Raw genomic sequence first — 22,026 nt, forward strand, 5'->3', positions numbered from 1 at the left:
GCTCCAGACGCGCAGGCTCAGTAGTTGTGGCTCACGGGCCTAGCTGCTCCACGGCATGTGGGATCCTCCCAGACCAGGGCTCGAACCCGTGTCCCCTGCATTAGCAAGCAGATTCTCAACCACTGCGCCACCAGGGAAGCCCCCTTTCCCCATTTTTAGGCATAAGTTATTTGTGAGAAAAAGAAAAGAAAAAAATAGCTAATATAATAGCAGAAACTTTCACATGCTGTTTGCTCCATGCCAGACCCTATTCAAAGTACTTTCCATGTATTAATTAATATAATCCTCACAGTAGCCCTATGAGGGAGATATAATTATTGTACTAATTTCACAGGTAACAAAATTTGAGACACAGAGAGTTGAAATAACTTGCCCAAGGTCACACAGCTGATAAGTAGCAGAACCAGGATGCGAATTCAGACATTCTAGCTTCAGAGTTTGTGAGGGTTGATTTCATCTGGTGGATCAACCCGTACTAATTTGTTTTCAAGAAATTTGAGTACACCTTCAGAGAATACTTGAAATACTCCACCCAGTTATAGAACTCTCTGTCTCTGGGCTAATTTATGTTCCTAGAAGAAAAAATTCGAAGAACTGTGTGTCTGTGATTGTAGTATCATGCAAAGTAACTGGGGTTTGGAGGCAAAGGAAACAGTTTAAAGTTCCAGCTCATCCTTTTATATTTTACGCTATGAGGGCTTGGCCAAAAAGCTTGCTGGGATTTCAGTAGCAACTTCCTATGGGGGAAGAACCAAAGAAATAAAGTAGAATTGACTTTTGTTTTCTTGACGAAAACTCAACAGTCATGTCAACCCCTGAGATGCACACCTAGACACTGTCATCCTGGCCTCTGAGGAGTGTGGTTGATGTTGGCTGGCTTTGATATTTAAAGGAGGTAGAAATCTGGGAGAGGGAGCCAGGCTGTGGGAGTACCTGAGTGACGGCACCTCTTGCCACTGTGGAGACCCCTCTGAAACCGTGCAACTCAGATTGGGACTCGAACCCACACACCAGGACTCGAACCCTGCCAAACCCAGGTTGGGACTTGAAACCCACAGTCTTTTAATTGAGATCACACACCTGGTCCCAGGACTTAATGAAGCTCAGGTTCTTGATGTCTTGTCGCAGAAAGACTTCAGTGAGAGACAAAGTGATAGGTGAGAAGTGGATTTATTTAGAGAGAAACAGACTTCGCAGACAGAGTGTGGGCCATCTCAGAAGGTGAGAGGACCCGATACATGGGGTGGTTAGTTTTTATGGGCTGGGTAATTTTATATGCTAATGAGCAGGAGGATTATTCCAACTATTTTCGGGGAAGGGGCAGGGATTTCCAGGAATTGGGCCACCGCCCATTTTTTGGCCTTTTACGGTTAGCCTCAGAACTGTCATGGCACTGGTGGGTGTGTCATTTAGATGCTAATATATTACAGTGAGCGTATAATGAGGCTCTAGGTCCACTGGAAGTCGAATCTTCTGCCATCTTGGACCTAGTTGTTTCTAACCAGTTTTTGTCATGTCCTATGGCTATGTCATTCTTTTAAAGGCTGTGCCCTGCCCCCTTCCCTCCTGTTTCACCTCCAACTCAAAGCTGGACCCATGCTACAGAAAGGACAGGAAACAGGAGGTAGCCTCAAGGAGAAGGGCCTATCAGAGGATATCAGGTCAGTGAGGTACCTGGCTTCTGGAGGGAAACCATAACACCAGCCAGAACACATAGCTAAAGGTTAGACCCATGAACCAGACAATCCTGGCTGGAGTTAGGGGAAGATCACAGCCCTGTGGGTGTGTGGATATGTGTAAACCCCAGCTCTTCTTTAAGGAAGAAGTTTGAATTCTGTCTCCCCTCCTCAGTGTGACTCAGGCTACCAAAGCAATCGGATGGGGTGGAAAGAGCTAGGTTTTTGAGCCAGAGAGAGCTGAACCAGCCTTTGGCTCAGCTGTGTGGCCTTGGGCAAGTCACTTAACCTCTCTGATCCTAGGTCTCCTCATTGTTGAGCAGCGATGACAATTCCTCCTCCCTTGTGGAGTTATAGGGCAGGTAAATACTAAAGTAAAGCCCCTGGCATATGGCAGGACTCAGAGTCTATCTGTTCTTACTACTGTACTAATCAGCTTGGCTCAGTTGAACTTTGTTTAGGTGCTAGGCTGAGCCTGAGGACACAAAGTCGTTAGTGCTAGAAGCTTTGGGCACAATGTACATCTTACTGTGTGACCACAGGGCAAGTCAGCTAATCTCTGAGACATCTCCCCTGCAGCTGGGCATCATGATACTTCCTGTGCCTTTCCTACCTCACGGGGTTATTAGAGGATAACAGGAGACAGAGTAAAAGGCATTGCACAGAAGTTGTTATTATTATAAAAATAATAGAACACTGATTAATATATATGAGTGCTTACTTTTCGCCATATACTAGTTTAAATGCTTCCCATGCCTTGCCTGATTTAATTTTAATTTTTTTTTTTTTTTTGCTTTTCATCTGATTTAATTTTAATCCTCTCACAGTTTTGCCAGGTAGAGGGGGTGGAGCAGGGATTCACTACTAAGGATCTTGGGGGTACTTTCTGGGGTACTGATGATGTTCTGTTGTTCTATATCTTGATAGGGGCATCGGTTACATGGGTACATGCATTTGTCAAGGCTCGTGGGGCTGTGCAATTAAGACTGATACATTTCATAGAATATAAATTATATCTCAGTTAAAAATTGAATGCATAGAATAATATATTGTAATGTGTTGCGGTTGACATGAGTAACATTATGGAAATAATTTCATTGCCTCTCACCACTTTGTCTGCCAGCAGCCTGGCCTTCATAACCCTTATTATATCATCACTGACAGGAAGATTTTCAGCATCCTTCCCAATCTTGGGCCATGTGGATATAAATATATTGCTCCTACCTTTCCAGTTTTTCATACTTTCTCTCTTATCAAAAGTGAACAAACTGGTAGGATCTTTGCCAGAATGTTAAGAGGGATGTCATTTCGGGATGATGTAAATTTTACTTCTTTTTCTTTTTCACTGTATTGTTTGAGTTTGTAACAAGAAGCATGCATTTTTTTTTTATACTCCGAAACACAAAAGCTCATCTTGTCTTGGCCGAGAAATTTATCCATGGGTACCGCATTGTCATTTGAAAACTTTGGGTTTTATACCATGGTTAGTAACAAATTTCCTTCCAAGCAGCAGACTCTATGGGTGATTGTTTAGTAGTCACAGGGTCTCGGTAAAGGGATGATTTCAACCATCCCTTGTCTGTCTCCACCATGCCGCTCCTGTTCAGTCTCTCTGTGGTCTGGGGCACACAGAGTGAGTTTGGGTTGCTTGGAGGTACTCTCCAGCAGTCTGCCCCTCTCACCTGCCTGCTTCTCCCTGTGCACAGAGTCTTACCTGGCCCTCGATGAACCGATGAATAACATCACCACGTCCCTGGGGCAGACGGCAGAACTGCACTGCAAAGTCTCTGGGAATCCGCCTCCCACTATCCGCTGGTTCAAAAATGATGCACCTGTGGTCCAGGAGCCCCGGAGGATCTCCTTTCGGGCAACCAACTATGGCTCTCGGCTACGGATTAGAAACCTCGACACCACAGACACGGGCTACTTCCAGTGCGTGGCGACGAACGGCAAGAAGGTGGTTTCTACCACTGGAGTCTTGTTTGTCAAGTTCGGTAAGCGGCTTCCTACTGGCGATGGCCTTTGGCCCTCAGCCTCCGCGGGGGTGAGGAGGTCCTGGGTGTGCCCAGCAACACAGAAGCTGGTCCTCTTGTACCCATTTTAGAAATAAGTAAACCAAGGCCCAGCAGTTAAGTACTATGTTCACGGTCACCCAGCCAGTAAACTGCAGGGCAGGAGCAGGGTCCAGATAGGTCTGACCTCAGCCCCAATTCTAAGTCACCGCATCAGTGAATTCTCAACAAGAATGTTCCTTGTCCAGAGAAGTTGGGAAGATTTCCAGCACACAGGCTCCTTTTCTGTCCAGCTGCCATCACAGACCCCTGCCTGCTGTTGCAATGAACGTCCTCATGCTCATTCAGCCTCCCACTGAAACTCGCTGCATCTCGAGAGGATGCCTACTCTGACTCATTTTTTAGCCCTTGTCTTAGCATTTTTCAGGCTCTGAACTGTGGGATATAGACACAGTCTCACTGGTATGTTTTTTCATAGAGGTGGTTGGGGGAGCTGGAGCAAAATAATAAATTCCAGAAAAATAAATATCACCTCGGGGTGGCTGAGAACTTTGGTCCGTAATGGTTTGACTGTCCTGATGTTCACCCTCCAATAACCCAGACTGACTGTTTCTTTTGTTTTTCTTTCATTTCTTCAGGCCCCCCTCCCACTGCAAGTCCAGGGTCCTCGTAAGTACTTAGATCTTCTTTCTTGTCTTTTTTAAGCGCTTCTCCAGAGTTGCTAGGGCAAAGGCAATGTTGTCCTCTGCTTGGGTCAAAACACTGTGTTTCCAGATTTCATTCCATTTTGCCCTGCCCTCATTCCATTTTGCTTTTTCTTTGATATGAAGATTCATAGGAGACCAGCACTGGCAGTAATCTCAAGCATGGTAATGTTGATTCTGAGCAATCAAAGCAAAAAGTCTACTTACATGTACTATTTTAAAATTAAGCTAACATTTAGTTACAATGGGTTTGGTAAAATCAAACAAAAAAAATGAAACACTGCTGGCTTAGGAACCTATACTCTAGTCTTTGCTTAAAAGGCTCTGTTCTCCGTTTCTGCAAATATTTCTGATGCTTTAGTTATTGAACAGGTCATCTGTTGGGTGATCACTTTATTTTTATTCCCTTTAAAAAACTCAGGCAGAAGTTCTGACTCACCTAGGAGAAGAAAGCCCTGTGTCTGGATGAGAGTTACATGGAAGTTTGATTCATTTTGAGTCCCTTATTAATAGAGTCTCAAGATTCAGTTTCTTTAACTGACACTATTGTTGATACATTTTTCCTTTTCTGGCTAAGGGAATCTCTTCTTTCATTGTAGGAGCATTCACTTGGGATATTTTTATTTATGTATAATTTTTATTTTGGGGGGGAGACCCATTTATTAAAACCCTTGCTCTGCAAGAAAATATATTCCATATTTTGTAGATTTCTAAAGTAAAACTTGCCGGGTTCTGCCATGAGAGCATCAAAATGCCTGGCCTTGACTAAACCAATGGCAAGTACAACAGCAGCTTAATTTGCTCTAATCCTCTCTGCGCCTCTTAATTACAGTGTGGGATATTTAAATATATTTGTGTGTTCCTGGAGGCCCAGTGGCCCACAACGGGTAAAAATAAACATTGGCTTTCAGCCACACGGTTCTGCTATTTCATCAGCCAATTAAAGGCAACTGTTAAAGAGTCTTTAAAATCACCCAAGTGCTAACTGCATTCTACTTGCTCAGGTAGAAAATGCTGATTCATCTTAAAACAGATCAGAAGTGTGGTCACTGTGCCTTGCATTTCTTTCTCCTTTTTTTAAAATAAATTTATTTATTTATTTTTGGCTGCGTTGGGTCTTCGTTGCTGTGCGCGGGCTTTCTTTTTAGTTGCGGCGAGCGGGGGCTACTCTTCGTTGCGGTGCACAGTCCTCTCATTACGGTGGCTTCTCTTGTTGCGGAGCACAGGCTCTAGTTTCGCGGGCTTCAGTAGTTGTGGCACGTGGGCTCAGTAGTTGTGGCACGTGGGCTCAGTAGTTGTGGCTCGTGGGCTCTAGAGCGCAAGCTCAGTAGTCGTGGCACGAGGGCCCAGTTGCTCCGTGGCATGTGGGATCTTCCTGGACCAGGGCACTCACCCGTGTCCCCTGCCTTGGCGGCAGACTCCTAACCACTGCTCCACCAGGGAAGCCCTGCCTTGCATTTCTTAAAGTTAATCTTTTTTTTTTTTTTTTGGTGAACTCACTTATTGGTTGATATGTGGAATCCTTTTGAAGTCTTATTTAAGCAAAGATGAAAACTTTTGTTACTGGCTGTAAAAATGCTTCCCACTCCGGTACCTTATTTGTTCCTGTTAATCTGAGTTTCAAATGTTGTTGATAATCTGTATCCTAGGTTGATTAATGTGGTTCACTAGTCTGCCTTTGCTATTAAGCACTGGGCTGTTGACTTTCTACCTGTTGTATTTGTATCAGAGTTCCTTTTTTTAGTATCAGAATTATTTTTAAACCCTTTTATGTCCTTACTTGAAGTTTTCATTCTTTCTTTGCTGCTACCTTTCTGATGAACCCAGTCTATCTTCCATGGTTTTTAATTTCATACAAAGATAGCATTCTGCTTTTCTGAGCTGCTATCTATGGAAAGGGTATTGAAGTTCCTTAAGGATGCTCAACCGTAGCTAAAAGTATCCTTTGATGTCAGGAACTCTGTTTTATGTTAGCTGTCCATTTATCCATCATGTTAATCGGCAATAGCATGAAATGTACACTTGCCATGTTTTCTTGGAGGGAGCTGCAAAAAAAATACAATCAAAGTTGGAAATCCTGCAGGGCCTTCTGCAGCTCAATCTTTATCCTCAGTTTGGCATTTTGATACCCTTTTCTCTCATTCCCTTAGAAACTGGCGATGTATCCTGCTTTTTTCTCCTTTCTCAGCTGCCACCACTTACCCTATCTCTAAGAGTTCCTTTCTTCCTAAGGCTTACTCCCAGATGGAATGCTAGTTCCCTTCTGTATCCTCATAGCCCTCAACCAGCAGCCAAACCTCCCTACAAGGGGACAGGCAGGACGTAACAACATAATAGCCATGGGGAATATCACCGCATTGAGGAGTGCTCTGAAAGCCTTTCGTCAAACTGCACCGTCCTTTCCCAATGCAGGAGTGAAGTGCAGTTATAAGATTGCTCTGTTTACTTAAAGGCGGCACTGCAAGAATTACTGCAAGGAAACCAAATGCAAGTTCATGACGCACCCTGACATTTGGAACAGTGAAATATATTAGGTGTATGAAACCTGGTGAGAGCTGAGTGCCCACTGAGGCCACAGGGCTATATACCCCTGGACTGGGATGGGCTTGTAGGGCCCTGGGGACTATGGCCCAGGAAGGCAAAGTATGTGAGGCACTCACCACTCCCTCTAGGGACTGCATCAGGTCCTCACATGAAGCTTCCAGGATGGCATTTTAGTTTGTAGTAGGAGCAGGTTAGAGCTGTTGGTTTGGCTTCTGTTCATAGCTGCAGGCTAGCTTTCTTCTGTCATTGCTGGGCCCTGCCCACCTCTAACAATTATCGGACCTGGGGCATGAGCACAAGTGGAGGCCCACATACCACACATGTACATATTTAAATGTTGTAAATCAAGCTAGCAAACTGCTCAGTGAAATATGTTCTGTCCTCCCACATTGACACATATACCTTCATAATGACAAAAGTTAAAAATACATGCAAAATTATGGTTTGTATATGACTGGCAGCCAGGTGCTATCAAAAATGACTACTTAAATCATTCTTCTTCATGCCTGGATATTCGGTAAAGGGGGCCAGAGATATTATATGTCATTCATAGATTGTTATATATTAGTTCCATTAAAACTTTTTTTATTGCCTTCATTTCAGCAGAATGAATGCCTAATGTTGTTCTAAACAAGATTTTCACATAGTGTGTATTCTTCTGACATTCTTTGGCTTGTAGGTGCCTCACCCATTTTCTGCTTTGATACTCGCATGGCATTCTCCCTGTGTGTGTCTCCAAATTTCCTCTTTCCATAAGGACACCAGTCATATTGTATTTGGACCCATCCCAATGACCCCTTTTAAGCATGATTACAGGGGTAACAGATTACCTCTGTAATCAAGTTACCCTGTTTCCAAATAAGATCACATTCTGAGCTGTTGGGGATTATGACTTCAACATGTGAATTTAAGGGCACACAATTTGACTCATAACAAGTAATATTACAAAATTTTTCTTAGCCATGTGAAACTGTTGCAAATATACTCTCATTTGTGAGAACTTTCAGAAGCACTGATTGGAATACAAAGCAAAACAGGCAAATGGATGCTCGGTTATACTGGGAATGATAGTTTGTTGTACAAGAATCTATTGCATTCAGACTGGGAAGAAGAATTTGACAAGTTGATTAACTTATCATTTTTCTTACTGAAGTGCTTTTTTTTTTCGTTTAAGCTACTATTTTTTTTAACATCTTTATTGGAGTATAATTGCTTTACAATGGTGTGTTAGTTTCTGCTTTATAACAAAGTGTATCAGTTATACATATACATATGTCCCCATATCCCCTCCCTCTTGCATGCCCCTCCCTCCCACCCTCCCTATCCCATCCCTCTAGGTGGTCACAAAGCACCGAGCTGATCTCCCTGTGCTATGCGGCTGCTTCCCACTAGCTATCTATTTTATGTTTGGTACTGTATATATGTCCATGCCACTCTCTCACTTTGTCACAGCTTACCCTTCCCCCTTCCCCCTCCCCATATCCTCAAGTCCATTCTCTAGTAGGTCTGTGTCTTTATTTCCGTCTTGCCCCTAGTTTCTTCATGACCTTTTTTTTTTCTTAGATTCCGTATATATGTGTTAGCATACGGTATTTGTTTTTCTCTTTCTGACTTACTTCACTCTGTATGACAGATTCTAGGTCCATCCACCTCAGTACAAATAACTCAATTTCGTTTCTTTTAATGGCTGAGTAATATTCCATTGTATATATGTGCCACATCTTCTTTATCCATTCATCCGATGACGGACACTTAGGTTGCTTCCATGTCCTGGCTATTGTAAATAGTGCTGCAATGAACATTGCGATACATGACTCTTTTTGAATTATGGTTTTCTCAGGGTATATGTCCAGTAGTGGGATTGCTGGATCATATGGTAGTTCTATTTTCAGTTTTTTATGGAACCTCCGTACTGTTCTCCACAGTGGCTGTATCAATTTACATTCCCACCAACAGTGCAAGAGGGTTCCCTTTTCTCCACACCCTCTCCAGCATTTATTGTTTGGAGATTTTTTGATGATGGCCATTCTGACCAGTGTGAGATGATATCTCATTGTAGTTTTGATTTGCATTTCTCTAATGAGTAGTGATGTTGAGCATCTTTTCATGTGTTTGTTGGCAATCTGCATATCTGCTGTGGAGAAATGTCTGTTTAGGTCTTCTGCCCATGTTTGGATTGGGTTGTTTGTTTTTTTGATATTGAGCTGTATGAGCTGCTTATAAATTTTGGAGATTAATCCTTTGTCAGTTGCTTCATTTGCAAATATTTTCTCGCATTCTGAGGGTTGTCTTTTGGTCTTGTTTATGGTTTCCTTTGCTGTGCAAAAGCTTTTAAGTTTCATTAGGTCCCATTTGTTTATTTTTGTTTTTATTTCCATTTCTCTAGGAGGTGGGTCAAAAAGGACCTTGCTGTGATTTATGTCATAGAGTGTTCTGCCTATGTTTTCCTCTAAGAGTTTGATAGTGTCTGGCCTTACATTTAGGTCTTTAATCCATTTTGAGCTTATTTTTGTGTATGGTGTTAGGGAGTGATCTAATCTCATACTTTTACATGTAGCTGTCCAGTTTTCCCAGCGCCACTTATTGAAGAGGCCGTCTTTTCTCCACTGTACACTCTTGCCTCCTTTAGCAAAGATAAGGTGACCTGAAGTGCTTTTGCCACCGCAACCCTTCCTGCTCTCCAAGCAGTGTCCATCACTTCCACTGGCTGTGGCACAACTCACAGACCTTCACAGTATACAATCATGGTTGTCTTCTGTTTCAAGGACATAGGGTAAGAGATGTTAGAGAAGGGGCCCCTAGGACCAGAACAGTGTTAGTCGGTCACGGGAGTGGATGTTTAAGGCTTGGATCACTGTGCCAGCACTTAGTGCCAGATCCCAGAGAGTCCCATGTGTACTCTACACTTATTCAGTTTATTTTCTATGTACTTTTGGTATGTGGGCCCGGGACAGGGGCCTTCTTCTTCTTTTTCTGTTTTTTTTAATAACAATTTTACTGAGATATAGTTCACATGCCATAAAATTCACAATTTTAAACTATAAAATTCAGTGTTTCTAATATATTCACAGTGTGGTGTAACCTTCACTACTATCTTATTTGAGGATATTTTCACCGTCTCATAAAGAATCTCCTCCCAGTCCCTGATAACCTCTAGTGTGCTTTCTGTCTCTATGAATTTACCTGGTCTAGATAGTTCATATAAGTAGAATCATACAATATTTGTCCCTTTGTGTCTGGCTTCTTTTATCTAGCATACTGGTTCCAGGGTTCATCCACATTATAGCATGTGTCGGTACTCCATCCTTTTTTATGGCTGAATAATGTTCCATTGTATTCCATGTTTTGTTTATCCATTCATCTCTTGGTGGACTTTGGGGTTACTGCCACTTTTTGCCTATTCTGAGTAATGCTGCAATGTTCATGTACAAGTTTTTGTGGAGTGTGTGTTTTCTGTTCTCTTGAATGTATACCTAGGAATGGAATTCCAGGGGCATATGGTATTTCTATGTTTAACTTTCTGAAGAACTACAAAACTCTTTTTTAAAGGGCTCTACCATTTTATGTACCCTTTTATACTCCTACAAAGAATGTATGAAGGTTCCAATTTCTCCTATGTTCCTTCTATTTATTTTTAATTATTATAACCATCCTAGTGGATGTGCAGCTGTTATTTTTTTTTCATTGTGATTTTGATTTGCATTTTTGTAATGCCTAATGATGTTGATCATCTTTTTATATGCTCATTAGCCATTTGTATGACTTCTTTGGAGAAATGGCTGTTCAAAGTCTTTGCCCATTTTTAAATTGGGGTTTTTGCCTTTTTATTCTTGAGTTGTAAGAGTTCTTCACATATTGTGGCTACTGTACCCTTATCAGATATATGGCTTGCCAGTATTTTCTCCCACTCTGTGGGTGTCTTTTCATTTTCTTAATAGTGTTCTTTGAAACAAAAAAAGTTTTAAATTTTGATGAAGTTCAATTTATTATTATTTTTATTTGGTTGCTTGTGCTTTTGAGAAACCATTGCCTGATACAAGAGCACAAAGATTTATTCCTATCTTTTCTTCTTACTTTTATAGTTTTATTCTTATATTTAGGTTTTTGGTTCACTTTGAGTTAAATTTTGTCTATGGTATGAGGTAGGAATCCAGATTCATTCTTTTGCACATGGAAATCCAGTCTTCTCAACACCATTTGTGGAAAAGACTATTCTTTACCTATTGAGTTGTCTTGGCACCCTGTTAAGAACCAATTGACCATAAACGTATGTGTTTACTTCTGGACTCTCAATTCTACTCCATTGATCAATGTCAATATTCTTTATGCCAGTTCCACACAGTCTTGATTACTGCAGTTTTGTAGTAGGTTTTGAAATCAGGAAATGTGAGTCCTCTCTTTCAGTCAGTGTTCTACTGGAAAAACAGAGCCAGAGATTTATTGCAAGGAGTTGGCTTATGTGATTGTGTGGGCTTGCTAGCCAGGTCTGAAATCCATAGGGTAGGGTAGGGTGTCAGGAGGAGCAGGCTAGACTCTCCTCGCCAGGTACTCATGCTGCAATCTATAGATATAATTTCCTCTTCATCAAGGAAGCCTTACTTCTGTGCTAAAGGCCTTTCAACTGATTGGCTCGAGCTCACTCATTTATGGAGGATGATTTCCTACAGTTAGTCAGCTGACTGTAGATGTTAATCACATCTACCAAGTACCTTCACAGCAACACCTAGACTAGTGTTTGAATAACTGGGAACTGTACCTTGCCAAGTTGACACATAAAACTGACCATCACATCCTCCAAAATTGTTCTTCTTTTTGAAGATTTTTTTCCCATATTCTGAGTTCCCTTGCATTTCCATATGAATTTTAGGGACAGCTTGTTAATTTCTGCCAAGAGGCCAGCTGGGTTTTTGATACAGATAGCATTGACTCTATAGATCAATTCGGAGAGTATTGTCATCTAAAGAATATTGAATCTTCCAGTGCATGAACATGAGGTGTCTTTCTACTTAATTTCTTTCAATAATGTTTTGTAGATTTCAGTGTACAAGTTTTACTCTTTTATGTTAAATTTATTCCTAAATATTTTATTATTTTTATTGCTATTGTATATGGAATTGTTTTCTTAATTTAGTTTTCAGATTATTCATTGCTACTCTGTAAAGATACAACTGATTTTTGTAAGTCGATTTTATATCTTATACCCTTACTAAACTCATTTATTAGCTCTCTGTGTATGTGTGTGTGTGTGTGTGTGTGTGTGTGTAACTTCCTTAGTATTTTCTATCATACGATCATGTCATCTGCAAATAGAAACTGTTTTAGTTCTTTCTTTTCAATCTAGATGCCTTTTTTTTCTTTTTCTTGTCTAATTGCTGTGACTAGAGCCTCCTGTACAATGTTAAATAGAATTTGTGAGAACAGATATTGTCTTTTCCCTGATCTTAAGGGAAAATCTTTCATGATGCTAGCAGTGGGTTTTTTGTAGATACCTTTTATCAGGCTGAGGAAGTTCTGTCCTTTTCCTATTTTGTTGACTATTTTTTATTATGAAAGGGTGTTGGATTTTGTCAAATGCTTTTTCTGTGTCTATTGAGATGATCACAATTTTTTGGTCCTTTATTATATATTAGTGTGGTGTACTACATCGATTAATTTTTAATGTTAAACCAAGCTTACATTCCTGGAATAATTTCCAGTTAGTCATGATGTATAATTCCTTTTTATATGTTGCTGGATTGAGTTTGCTAGTAATGTTTTTGAGAATATTTGCATCTATGTTTATAAAAGGTATTGGTCTGTAGTTTTCTTTTTGTATGATGTCTTTGTCTAATTCTGATGTCAGGATAATACTGACCTCTTAGAATGAGAAGTATTCTCTTCTACTTTGAGGAAGAGTTTGTGAAAATTCTTCCTTAAGTGTTTGGTTAAAATTTACCAGTAAAACCATTTGGGCCTGAACTTTTCTTTGTGGGAAGTTTCAAAATTACTGATTCGACTTCTTTACTTGTTATAGGTCTATTCAGGTTTTCTATTTCTTTATGAGTCAGTTTTAGTGGTTTGTGTCTTTCTAGGAATTTGTCCATTTCATCTAGATTATCTAAGTTGTTGGCATATAGTTGTTTATAGTTTCTCTTATGTTTTTTAAAATTTCTGTAATATCAGTTGTGATTTTGCTCCTTTCATACCTAATTTTAGTAACTTGTATTTTCTTTTTCTTTATTTTCTTGGTGAAACTAACTAGTCTAGCTAAAGGTTTGTCAATGTTATCAATCTTTTCAAAGAACTGCCTTTTGTTGAAAGCTGGGCATTTAAATAATGTAATGTGGCAACTCTAGAAATCAGATCACCTCCCTTCTGATGTTGCTGTGTGTTGTTGTTGTTCCTGTTTGTTTAGTGACTTTCCTGGAATAATTCTGAATAGTCTATATTACCTCATCATGTGTGGCTACTGAAGTCTCTGCTCAGTTAGCTCAGTGATCAGCTAACAATTGGACAGAGATTTCTTTAAACCCATGTCTCCCATCCTTTGCCGAGGGGCCCCATATGTGTTTGGGGGGATTACCCTTAGCACTCCAGCAGTTTATAATTCTGCCTTTGCTTTCATTTCCTTCTTGAGCATGGCCTCAAAGTTAGCCAGGGCTTTCTCAGGTCTTTCCTGGGCATGCACACAACCCCTCACATGAGTGCATCCTTCTACATCCCCAGGAGTATGTCAGAGGTTTTCAAAGCCTGCCTATAAACATCTCATTCCTTAGATCCTCCCTTTGAGCTTTTGAGCTTTTTGGCCAGGCTCTTCTTTTCCCCAACTGGTATTGTTACCCCAGACAACTATGAGTTTTTTTCAGCAAATGTCCTGGAGCTAGGGCTTTTCCACCGAGAAGCTCTGAGTCCAGTCAAAAGAAATAATCAAGCCCTGTGAATGGGGCTTTTCCACAATGCTGCTGGACAGGGCAAGTCATGCCGGTTCTCTGGAGATGTGGCTTTTGAGGCGCTCCAACCCGTCTGCCTCCTCCAGTGATCGCTAGGCTGCTGGCATTCACAGCTGCTGTTGGGGGGAAGCTGCTGCTTTTCAAGGTTACTGCGGAACTCAGAAGAGGGAGATGAGAATAGGGCAAGTTAAAATTCCATAGGGCTCTGATCTTACCAAATTTAAGTGTTTCTTCTTGAATAAATGCTCCTCAGAGTATTACAAGCCTTTGGCTAATTTCCAGAGTTATGAAAATGTTGATTTTCACAATTTTTTTTGCCACTATTGATGCTCTTATGGAGGAACAGAGTTTTGGAGGTCCTTACTCTGTCATTCCATATTTCTGCCTTCACCTGGGCATCTTATTGATGTCACAGACAATACAGGGTGGGTGCTGTCTTAGGAGGCCAGTGAGGCCCCAGGGTATGTTCCATTTGATGACAGCTTCCCTTTGTTGAATTTCTTCCCCCAGTAAGGCAACGGATGGGATTTTTTTACATACATCACCTCTCTGCCCCAAAACAGCTCTCCAGGGAACATGTTTTGAGCCCCGTATTATTGAAAAGACTCACAAAAGTTAAATGGCTTTAATTCGACTTAGTTCATATTCGACTTCTTCAGTTTTAATCTTTTGGGAACATTAAATTTATTAGTTGACCCCAGTGAGGCCTGGGGAGCACCAATCCTGTATCACTCATGTTTGCCTGAGGTCTCCTGGTATATATCTTGAGCCTTCTAACAGGCAAACAGATCCAATACAGCAAACACTAAGCGTCAGTTCAGTCCAACAAATGGTTATCAGTCACCCACAAAATGCCAGGCTCTTGTCCAAGCTCTGTGGAAACTACAAAGACCAAGCTTTTCCCTGCAACTGCTTAGCCAGTGTGCTGGGGCTTTCCGCTGCCTCAGCAAGTGCTTCTGACCCCTCCAACCCCTCTTCCCCATCTCCCCTGCCACCCTCCTCTCCGCCACTCTCATATCCCATTTGAATTTCGTACTAAGGCCGCTTAACCTTCTTCCGCCCTTGTCTCCTACAGGTGATTTCTCATCACAGAAACCAGAGTAGCTTTTAAAAATAAATTCTGCCCTGGTAGGCCCCTCACCCCCCAGGACTCCCCATTTGGATTGATTCCCAACTTCTTGCAATGTGTAAGGCTCCCTGCCTCCCTCTGTGGCCTCCCACCTCTGACATTCAACTCCAGCCACGCTGGCTGTGGTTCTGTTCCTTGGACTCTCCAGGCGTGTTCTGCAGGCCCTAGGATTTCTGTGTTACCCCTTCTCTCTACCTGGAAGGCTTTGTTCCAAGATCTTGGCATGACTCGCTCCTTCTTGTCATTCAGTGCTCATCTAAAATGTCACCTCCTCAGAAATGACCCCTGAATCTGAAGTAGCCCCAGGCATTTTCTATCATATAACCCTGCTTCATTTATATCAGAGTTTTTATCACTACCTAACATTTTCCTTTTTTATTTATTTGTTTGTCTACAAACTAAGCTTCATGAGGTCAGGGCACTGGCTGCTTCATGTACCAGTCTATCCCAGTCCTAGAACATAGCCAGCATTCAGTAAATAGTCACTAAAAAAAAAAAAAAAAGGGGGTGGGGAGAAAAACAACATGTAAGCATCCTTTTCTACAAGGTGGTGATAACAGTACCTATCCTATAGGATTGTCATTGGCAGTAATGAGACTATGACTATAGAGTACTTAACACCTAGTAGAACTCAATAAGTATTCCTCCAATGAGTGAGATAATATTTGTTGACTGACTGACTATACTGTTCCACTATCTTCTGACACATGAAAAATCCCAGCATGGGGCCTGGTAGATAATTAAAGTGCAATGAATTTAAGTTGTATTTCTTTTCTTTAATCCTGTCAGGTGTCCTGCAGAATCAGTCTGTAGAAAGATCATGATTTTAAAAAAAGTATCTCATAGAGATACTTATTATTTAATAAGAGATACTTATTATTTAACCTTTACAACAGTAAAGGTTAAATAATAAGATGATGTGTGTAACGTAGGTAGCACTGTACCTGGCGCATATTAGAAGCTTCATAATATTGACTGATGTCACCATCATCATCACTGCTATTTTAGCAAAGAGGCTATGCCTTCTTTCCAGCTAGAGTCCCTCTGGACGGTATATCCTGCTGTGAACACCAGCCAGGGACCTTGAAGCCTTTATCCCCTTTCCTCTCGTTGGCCTTTGGCTTAAGTCCCTTTCTGCAGAAAGACAAAGTGACCAGCTTTTGATGAATTTTTTCCTTCTCTTATCTCAGCCACAGTGAAGAAGTGTAGCTGGGTGCCGGCCCAGCCCAGGAAGTGTTAATGTAATTTTCAATTCAAGATAAACTTAAGGCTAACTTTCAACAGTTACTCAGGCAGTTCAAAGGCGGAGGTGCCCTGCAGAGGGGAGACAGGGAAGTCCCTCAGCAGCTGGCCCAGGACACAGGGGGCCACGGCTCCAAGTGAAGTAGCTAACCTCCATCTCTTCATCAAACCGCTTGAGACACAGTGCTCTGCAGAGAAGGGCCAGAGGGAGGGAATGTGGAGAGATTAGATAAGAAGGATTTACCGATCTCACTGGGGGATGGATCCAAAAGTACAGAAGGTTGAGAAGCCAAGCTCTTATATCCCAATCCACCCCCATCACTCAACAATTCCACTATATGACTAAGGTGTGGAAAGCTTCCAATTAGAACGATACTTGTGAACATTGGCAAAGTGTATCTGTGTGTGCAGGGCACATTTAAAGGGAGAAGAGGGAAGATAAGTCCTTGCTTTCTAGGAGCACATGCTCTGAAATGAGCTTCTCAGTCTATGTGTTAGTCATAAATGTATCCCCACACCTAACACAGCACCTAGCACATAGTAGGTGCTCAACAAATGTGTATTAAATTGAATATCTAAGAGTCTCTGTTCTGAAATACTTTCTCCACATATGGCAAGGTTTTATTAATTTGCTTGACACATTTTTATCTAGTTCCTTCTATGTTCCAGTCTTCTGATTCTTAGAAGCTGTTTTTAAGTCATACAAGTGGATGCCAGGCAACAAAACCAATCTAAAAGTCCTCATTCAACATGATTTATACTTTCCTTTCCTGTATTTATGAGCTCTAATATCAGCTTCTGCTATAAGTTACAGAGCAAGTACTTTTCTCAAGAAATAGTAAACATCTCTACCCCAATTCTGGCTGTGGGTGAACAGGAAGCCCCAGAGGAATCAGAGTGTGGTTTCGAGCACTACTTCTTAAATTAATGTACTTTAATTTAATGTAAATTCTTAAATTAATTTACTTCTTAAATTAATGTAATGTAGATGTAAGTCACCTGGGGTCTTGTTAAAATGTAGATTCAAAAGGTGTAGGTCCAGGGGCTTCCCTGGTGGCGCAGTGGTTGAGAGTCCGCCTGCTGATGCAGGGGACAAGGGTTCGTTCCCCGGTCTGGGAAGATCCCACATGCCGTGGAGCGGCTGGGCCTGTGAGCCATGGCTGCTGAGCCTGCGCGTCCGGAGCCTGTGCTCCGCAACGGTAGAGGCCACAACAGTGAGAAGCCCGCGTACTGCAAAAAATAAAAAAGGTGTAGGTCTGGGGTGGGGCCTGAGGTTCTGCATTGCTAGCAGGCTCCTAGCAGGTACAGGTTCTGGTGCTGCTGGTCCACAAACTTTGAGAAGCAAGGGTCTAGAGAAAAGGCCGCTGTCTGGATTCTAGTCCTTTCCATGTCATTCACTAACCAGTGACCCTAGAAAGAATGCTTACCTCCTTTGGGCCTCAGTTTCTTTATTTGCAAACTGAAGAACCTGAGTTCAATGTGATCCAAGAGTTCTTCTAACTCTTAATTTTATGGCTTATTGGCTCTATTTGCTGTTTCCTTTATTATAGTAAGATCTCTTCGAGTTCTGAATGTCATGCAGTTTGCTCTTGCGTTCTCTTTCTCTGCTCTGAGGTGTTAATTGTCCTCTTTTTATCTGACATGTACATCCATCCTGCCCATTCCAAGCATGATGGTGTATAGTTAGATCAATCAGTGAGAATGATTTTGCAGAGAACTTCCACACAGGAACCCTCACCATCACCACCACCAGATTCTGCAGTGGTGTGATATTGCGCCCTTCTGGGTGAAGAGGAAATAACTATTCGTTCTGCTGGTCAGTAGCAGGCTCTGCTCGCCTCGGTTAAATAGAGCAGCATTTTCCTGCCATATTTCTTCACTAGGCTCCTGCCTTGAGGGCTGAGTTCCTCTGCTTAAAGTTAAGCAAGGGGATCACAGGAGGAAACAGTGTGATGTAGTATTGGAGACAGCCCTCTGGTGTCTTCACTTGGGCTTTTTTTTTTTTTTTTTTTTTTGGGGTACGGGGGCCTCTCCCTTTTGTGGCCTCTCCCGTTGCGGAGCACAGGCTCCGGACGCGCAGGCTCAGCGGCCATGGCTCACGGGCCCAGCCGCTCCGTGGCATGTGGGATCTTCCCGGACCGGGGCACGAATCCGTGTCCTCTGCATCGGCAGGCGGATTCTCAACCACTGCGTCACCAGGGAAGCCCCACGTGGGCATTTTTAAAGCACTGATCAGATGACCTTGTTGCCTGACTGGCAGGCCCTGAAGGCTCATAGGAAAATAAGGACACTGGTTTGCATGTGTGACTTGTGAATACAGGGTCATTACTGATTCATATACTCATAGAGCTTTACAAGAGAAACAACCAAATCTTACAACAAACACAATAAATGAAATGTGATGAATAATCTTGACTCTGCTAAAGGTTGATGATGCTACTCAAAGATCAGCAACAGATAGAAGCTGCAGCCATGCCTAGACTGGCAGGACAAAGGGTAGAGGCAGTTTTACCGGAGCCCGGGAATAGCGTCATCTGTGAAGGTCGGGATATTGGCAAGCCTGTCCCGTGGGCACTGGGGCTCCCCCTGATCTCCCAGGGCAGAAAGAAGGGGGAAGGCAACTTGGCTTCTCCCTTCCTCCCCACTTCCAAATGCCAGCCAGTGCCTCCCATTAGGGGAACTCTACAAGAAGCCAGCTGACACAGGAAGCCTGAGAACTGCAGCCTGCAGAGGTCACCTCCCTTGTGCATGCTGAGCTGAGCAGGGGAAGGGCGAGGAATGAATCTGAGGGCACATAGCACCAACATTAATACCCCAGATTGATTTCCATGCCACTGGAAAGCTGGGCTGGAGGCAGGCTAGGAGGCAACTGTGAGTCAAAGATAGCATATTCAAAGTTGCTGTCCCTGCCTGATCTTTGGGTGGAACCATCCAGTGGACAGTTTGGGTTGTGGAACTGGGACCTGGGATAGAAATCAGTACTGAAGGGGTAGACGTGGTAGTCATTTTGCCTAAGTTGATGGGCAAAGCTTTGCAGGGGGTGAAATTCCCAAGAGAGATTGTAAAAACGAACAAGAATAAGAAGACCCCTTACATTTGTATGACTGTAATTTTCAGAACCTTTTTTCCTATGTCTTTTGACCTTACAGCCATCCAATAGCTTTGACAGCATAGCCTGGTGCTCTACTTTCCTGCCTAGAAATATAGACAAATTGAAAAATGATCATGTCTGTGCTTTTTCTTATCATAGTAAGTTCTTTTAAATTGTGTAGAGAGGTGCTCAGAGTCTAGACCTCAATGTTTATGAACTCTTGGAGGCTAAAAACAGAGACAGAAAACTTCTAGAAATTTGCTTCTTGGGACTCTACAGACAGAATTTGCTAATAACTGGGGTAAACATGTACTGAGTGCTATTCTGTTGAAGAAACTATTGCTCTGACTGAACTTTCTCTGAACTTACAACATCCTTCTCATGATTTACTGACTTCTGAACATTGACACTTAGGTCTCTGAAGAGGGTATAAAGAATTGTTTTCAGTTAAACAAAAACAAAACAAAACCAACCACAGCAAAAAAAAAAAAGAGTGCTATTCTGTGCCAGGCATCTTTCTAAAACCTTACATGAGGATGCGCTCATCAAATCCTTTGGTGTAGGCATTATTAGTTCCCCATTATACAGATTAAGTAACTCACTGTGTCTTAGTCAGTCCAGGCTGATGTAACAAAGTACCATAGACTGGGTGGTCTTTAAGCAACAGAAGTCTATTTCTTACAGCTCTGGAGGCTGGAAGTCCGAGATCTATTGATAGTTGCTAACATGGTCGGGTTCCGGTGAGAGCTCTTTTGCAGGTTGAAGACTGCTGTCTTCTTGTTGTATCCTCCTATGGTGGAAAGAGAGCAAGAGAGCTCTCTGGAATCCCTTTTGTAAGGGCACTAATTCTATTCATGAGGGCTTCACTCTCATGGCTTAATTACCTCCCCAAAGCCTTACCTTCTAATAACATCCCTTTGGAGGTTAGATTCCAACACATGAATTTTGCCAGGACGCAAACATTTAGGCAATGCACTCACTCAAGGAGACACAGCTAGCACAGGATGAAGCCTCACTCTGAGCCCAGGCAAGTGGACCCCAGGGCTCAGGCTTTAGCCAGTCAACTATATGCCTCCTCTGTGGGGAGACAATCCGTTGATGAACTCTTACATGAATCACACATTAGCTACCTGACATGTCTGACTGCTAAAAGGACTCCCGGCACTCAGTTTACCTTCATGAAACAGTCTTATTACAGGCAAGGGATACAGCACAACAACAGCAGGACGTGCATATGCAATGCAGGGGGTCCAGAGATCTCAAGCGTAAGTTTTGTCTTACAACTGGTGGCACAGGACACCCTTTGTCTCAAGGTCTCAAACCTCTACTGGCCTGCATGTGAAGCACCGGGGTACCAAGAAGCCCAAAGTCAGCTCATCGTAGAGGTCCTTTCTTAGTGAGCTGGTCACATAGGCACATTCCAGCCACGTGACACAACTCAACCGATGAAACCCCAAGACCCCACTGAAACCAGGTGCAAATCATAAATCCAATTATTTTTACTAAATGATGCTGACAGGCCAATATACCCTGCCCTAAGTTGAACTCATGGTTACAGACCATCATTTATCTTTAGTAAATACATTCCATAGTGATTGCCAGTGGTTGGTAGCTTTAGAAGATTAGCCGGGATCAATTCAGACCAGCTGAGATTAACCCATGCTCTTCAACCCTCTTGGCTTTGCTTAGTGCATAAGTCAGGAAGCTACTGCTACAACTTGGACAATGGTGAAGTAACCTAAATGTGAATGCTTGCCATTGGGATGGGAATTATTCTATAGAGAATGGAAAAGCCATCATTGGTCAGTTCTTACAAACATCTGTTACTTCAGCAGATGGCCTGGTATTTCTGTAGCCAACTTCTAATGTCCCTACCCTTTGCTGAGTATTCCAAGACTGTACCAGGTAGCCGTTCTGTGTGCTTGCATGAAACCCTAGCTTTGTCTCAAGGCCATTAGAATATAATATGATGAGTGCTGTGATATTTATCTGTGTCTCTAGAGCAATGCTGCCCATCAGAAACATAATGCAAGTTATATATGTAATTTTAAACTTACTAGTAGCCACATTTAAAAAAATGTTTAAAAGAAACAAATGAAATTAAATTGAATAAATAAGTTATTCATCCAACATGTCCAAAATACTGTAATTTCATCATGAAATCAGTATAAAAATCATTAATGAAACATTTTGCATTCTTTTTTCTAAATTTTCAAAATCTAGTGTGTAACTTATATTTGCAACCCATCTTAATTTGGATACTAAATTTTCATCAGAAATACTTGATCTGGGGAATTCCCTGCCGTCCAGTGGTTAGGACTCCACGCTTTCACTGCCAGGGGCATGGGTTCAATCCCTGGTTGAGGAACTAAGATCCTGCAAGTTTACGCTTTATAAAATTAACAATTAAAACCATAGATTCACATTCCCAAGTTGTTCCAAATATGCTCAGTTTTCCAATAACCAAATTTAATAACCAATAACCAAATCAAATCCAATAACCAAAAAAATCATTTTTCCTTAATATTCACATCCACATTAAAAAACTGGTTTATCATTTTTAGAAGAAATGATTTGACTTTGAACCATAAGGATATCAGTTTCTAAACTATGTCTATCCACATTAAGTAAATTCACTAAATCTTATATCAGCTCAGTATTAATAATATTGAATTCAAAGGTGTAGTTATGCAACTCTA

At 41.8% G+C, this 22,026-nt stretch overlaps 1 protein-coding gene across 1 annotated transcript in view; it reads left to right on the forward strand.

The window, feature by feature from the left end:
• The window catches only part of ROR1 (ROR family WNT receptor 1), a 416,524-nt gene that overhangs the window by 287,052 nt on the left and 107,446 nt on the right, over window positions 1–22,026 (forward strand). The window contains exons 3-4 of the mRNA XM_027113977.1: window positions 3,383–3,670; window positions 4,327–4,357. Of these exons, the coding sequence (XP_026969778.1) occupies window positions 3,383–3,670; window positions 4,327–4,357 (319 nt within the window). The remainder of the gene's footprint in view (window positions 1–3,382; window positions 3,671–4,326; window positions 4,358–22,026) is intronic.

Source organism: Aethalodelphis obliquidens, unplaced genomic scaffold (assembly GCF_003676395.1).
Source record: "Aethalodelphis obliquidens isolate GAN/ISIS:26980383/991018 unplaced genomic scaffold, ASM367639v1 scaffold13, whole genome shotgun sequence".
Classification (NCBI taxonomy): domain Eukaryota; kingdom Metazoa; phylum Chordata; class Mammalia; order Artiodactyla; family Delphinidae; genus Aethalodelphis; species Aethalodelphis obliquidens.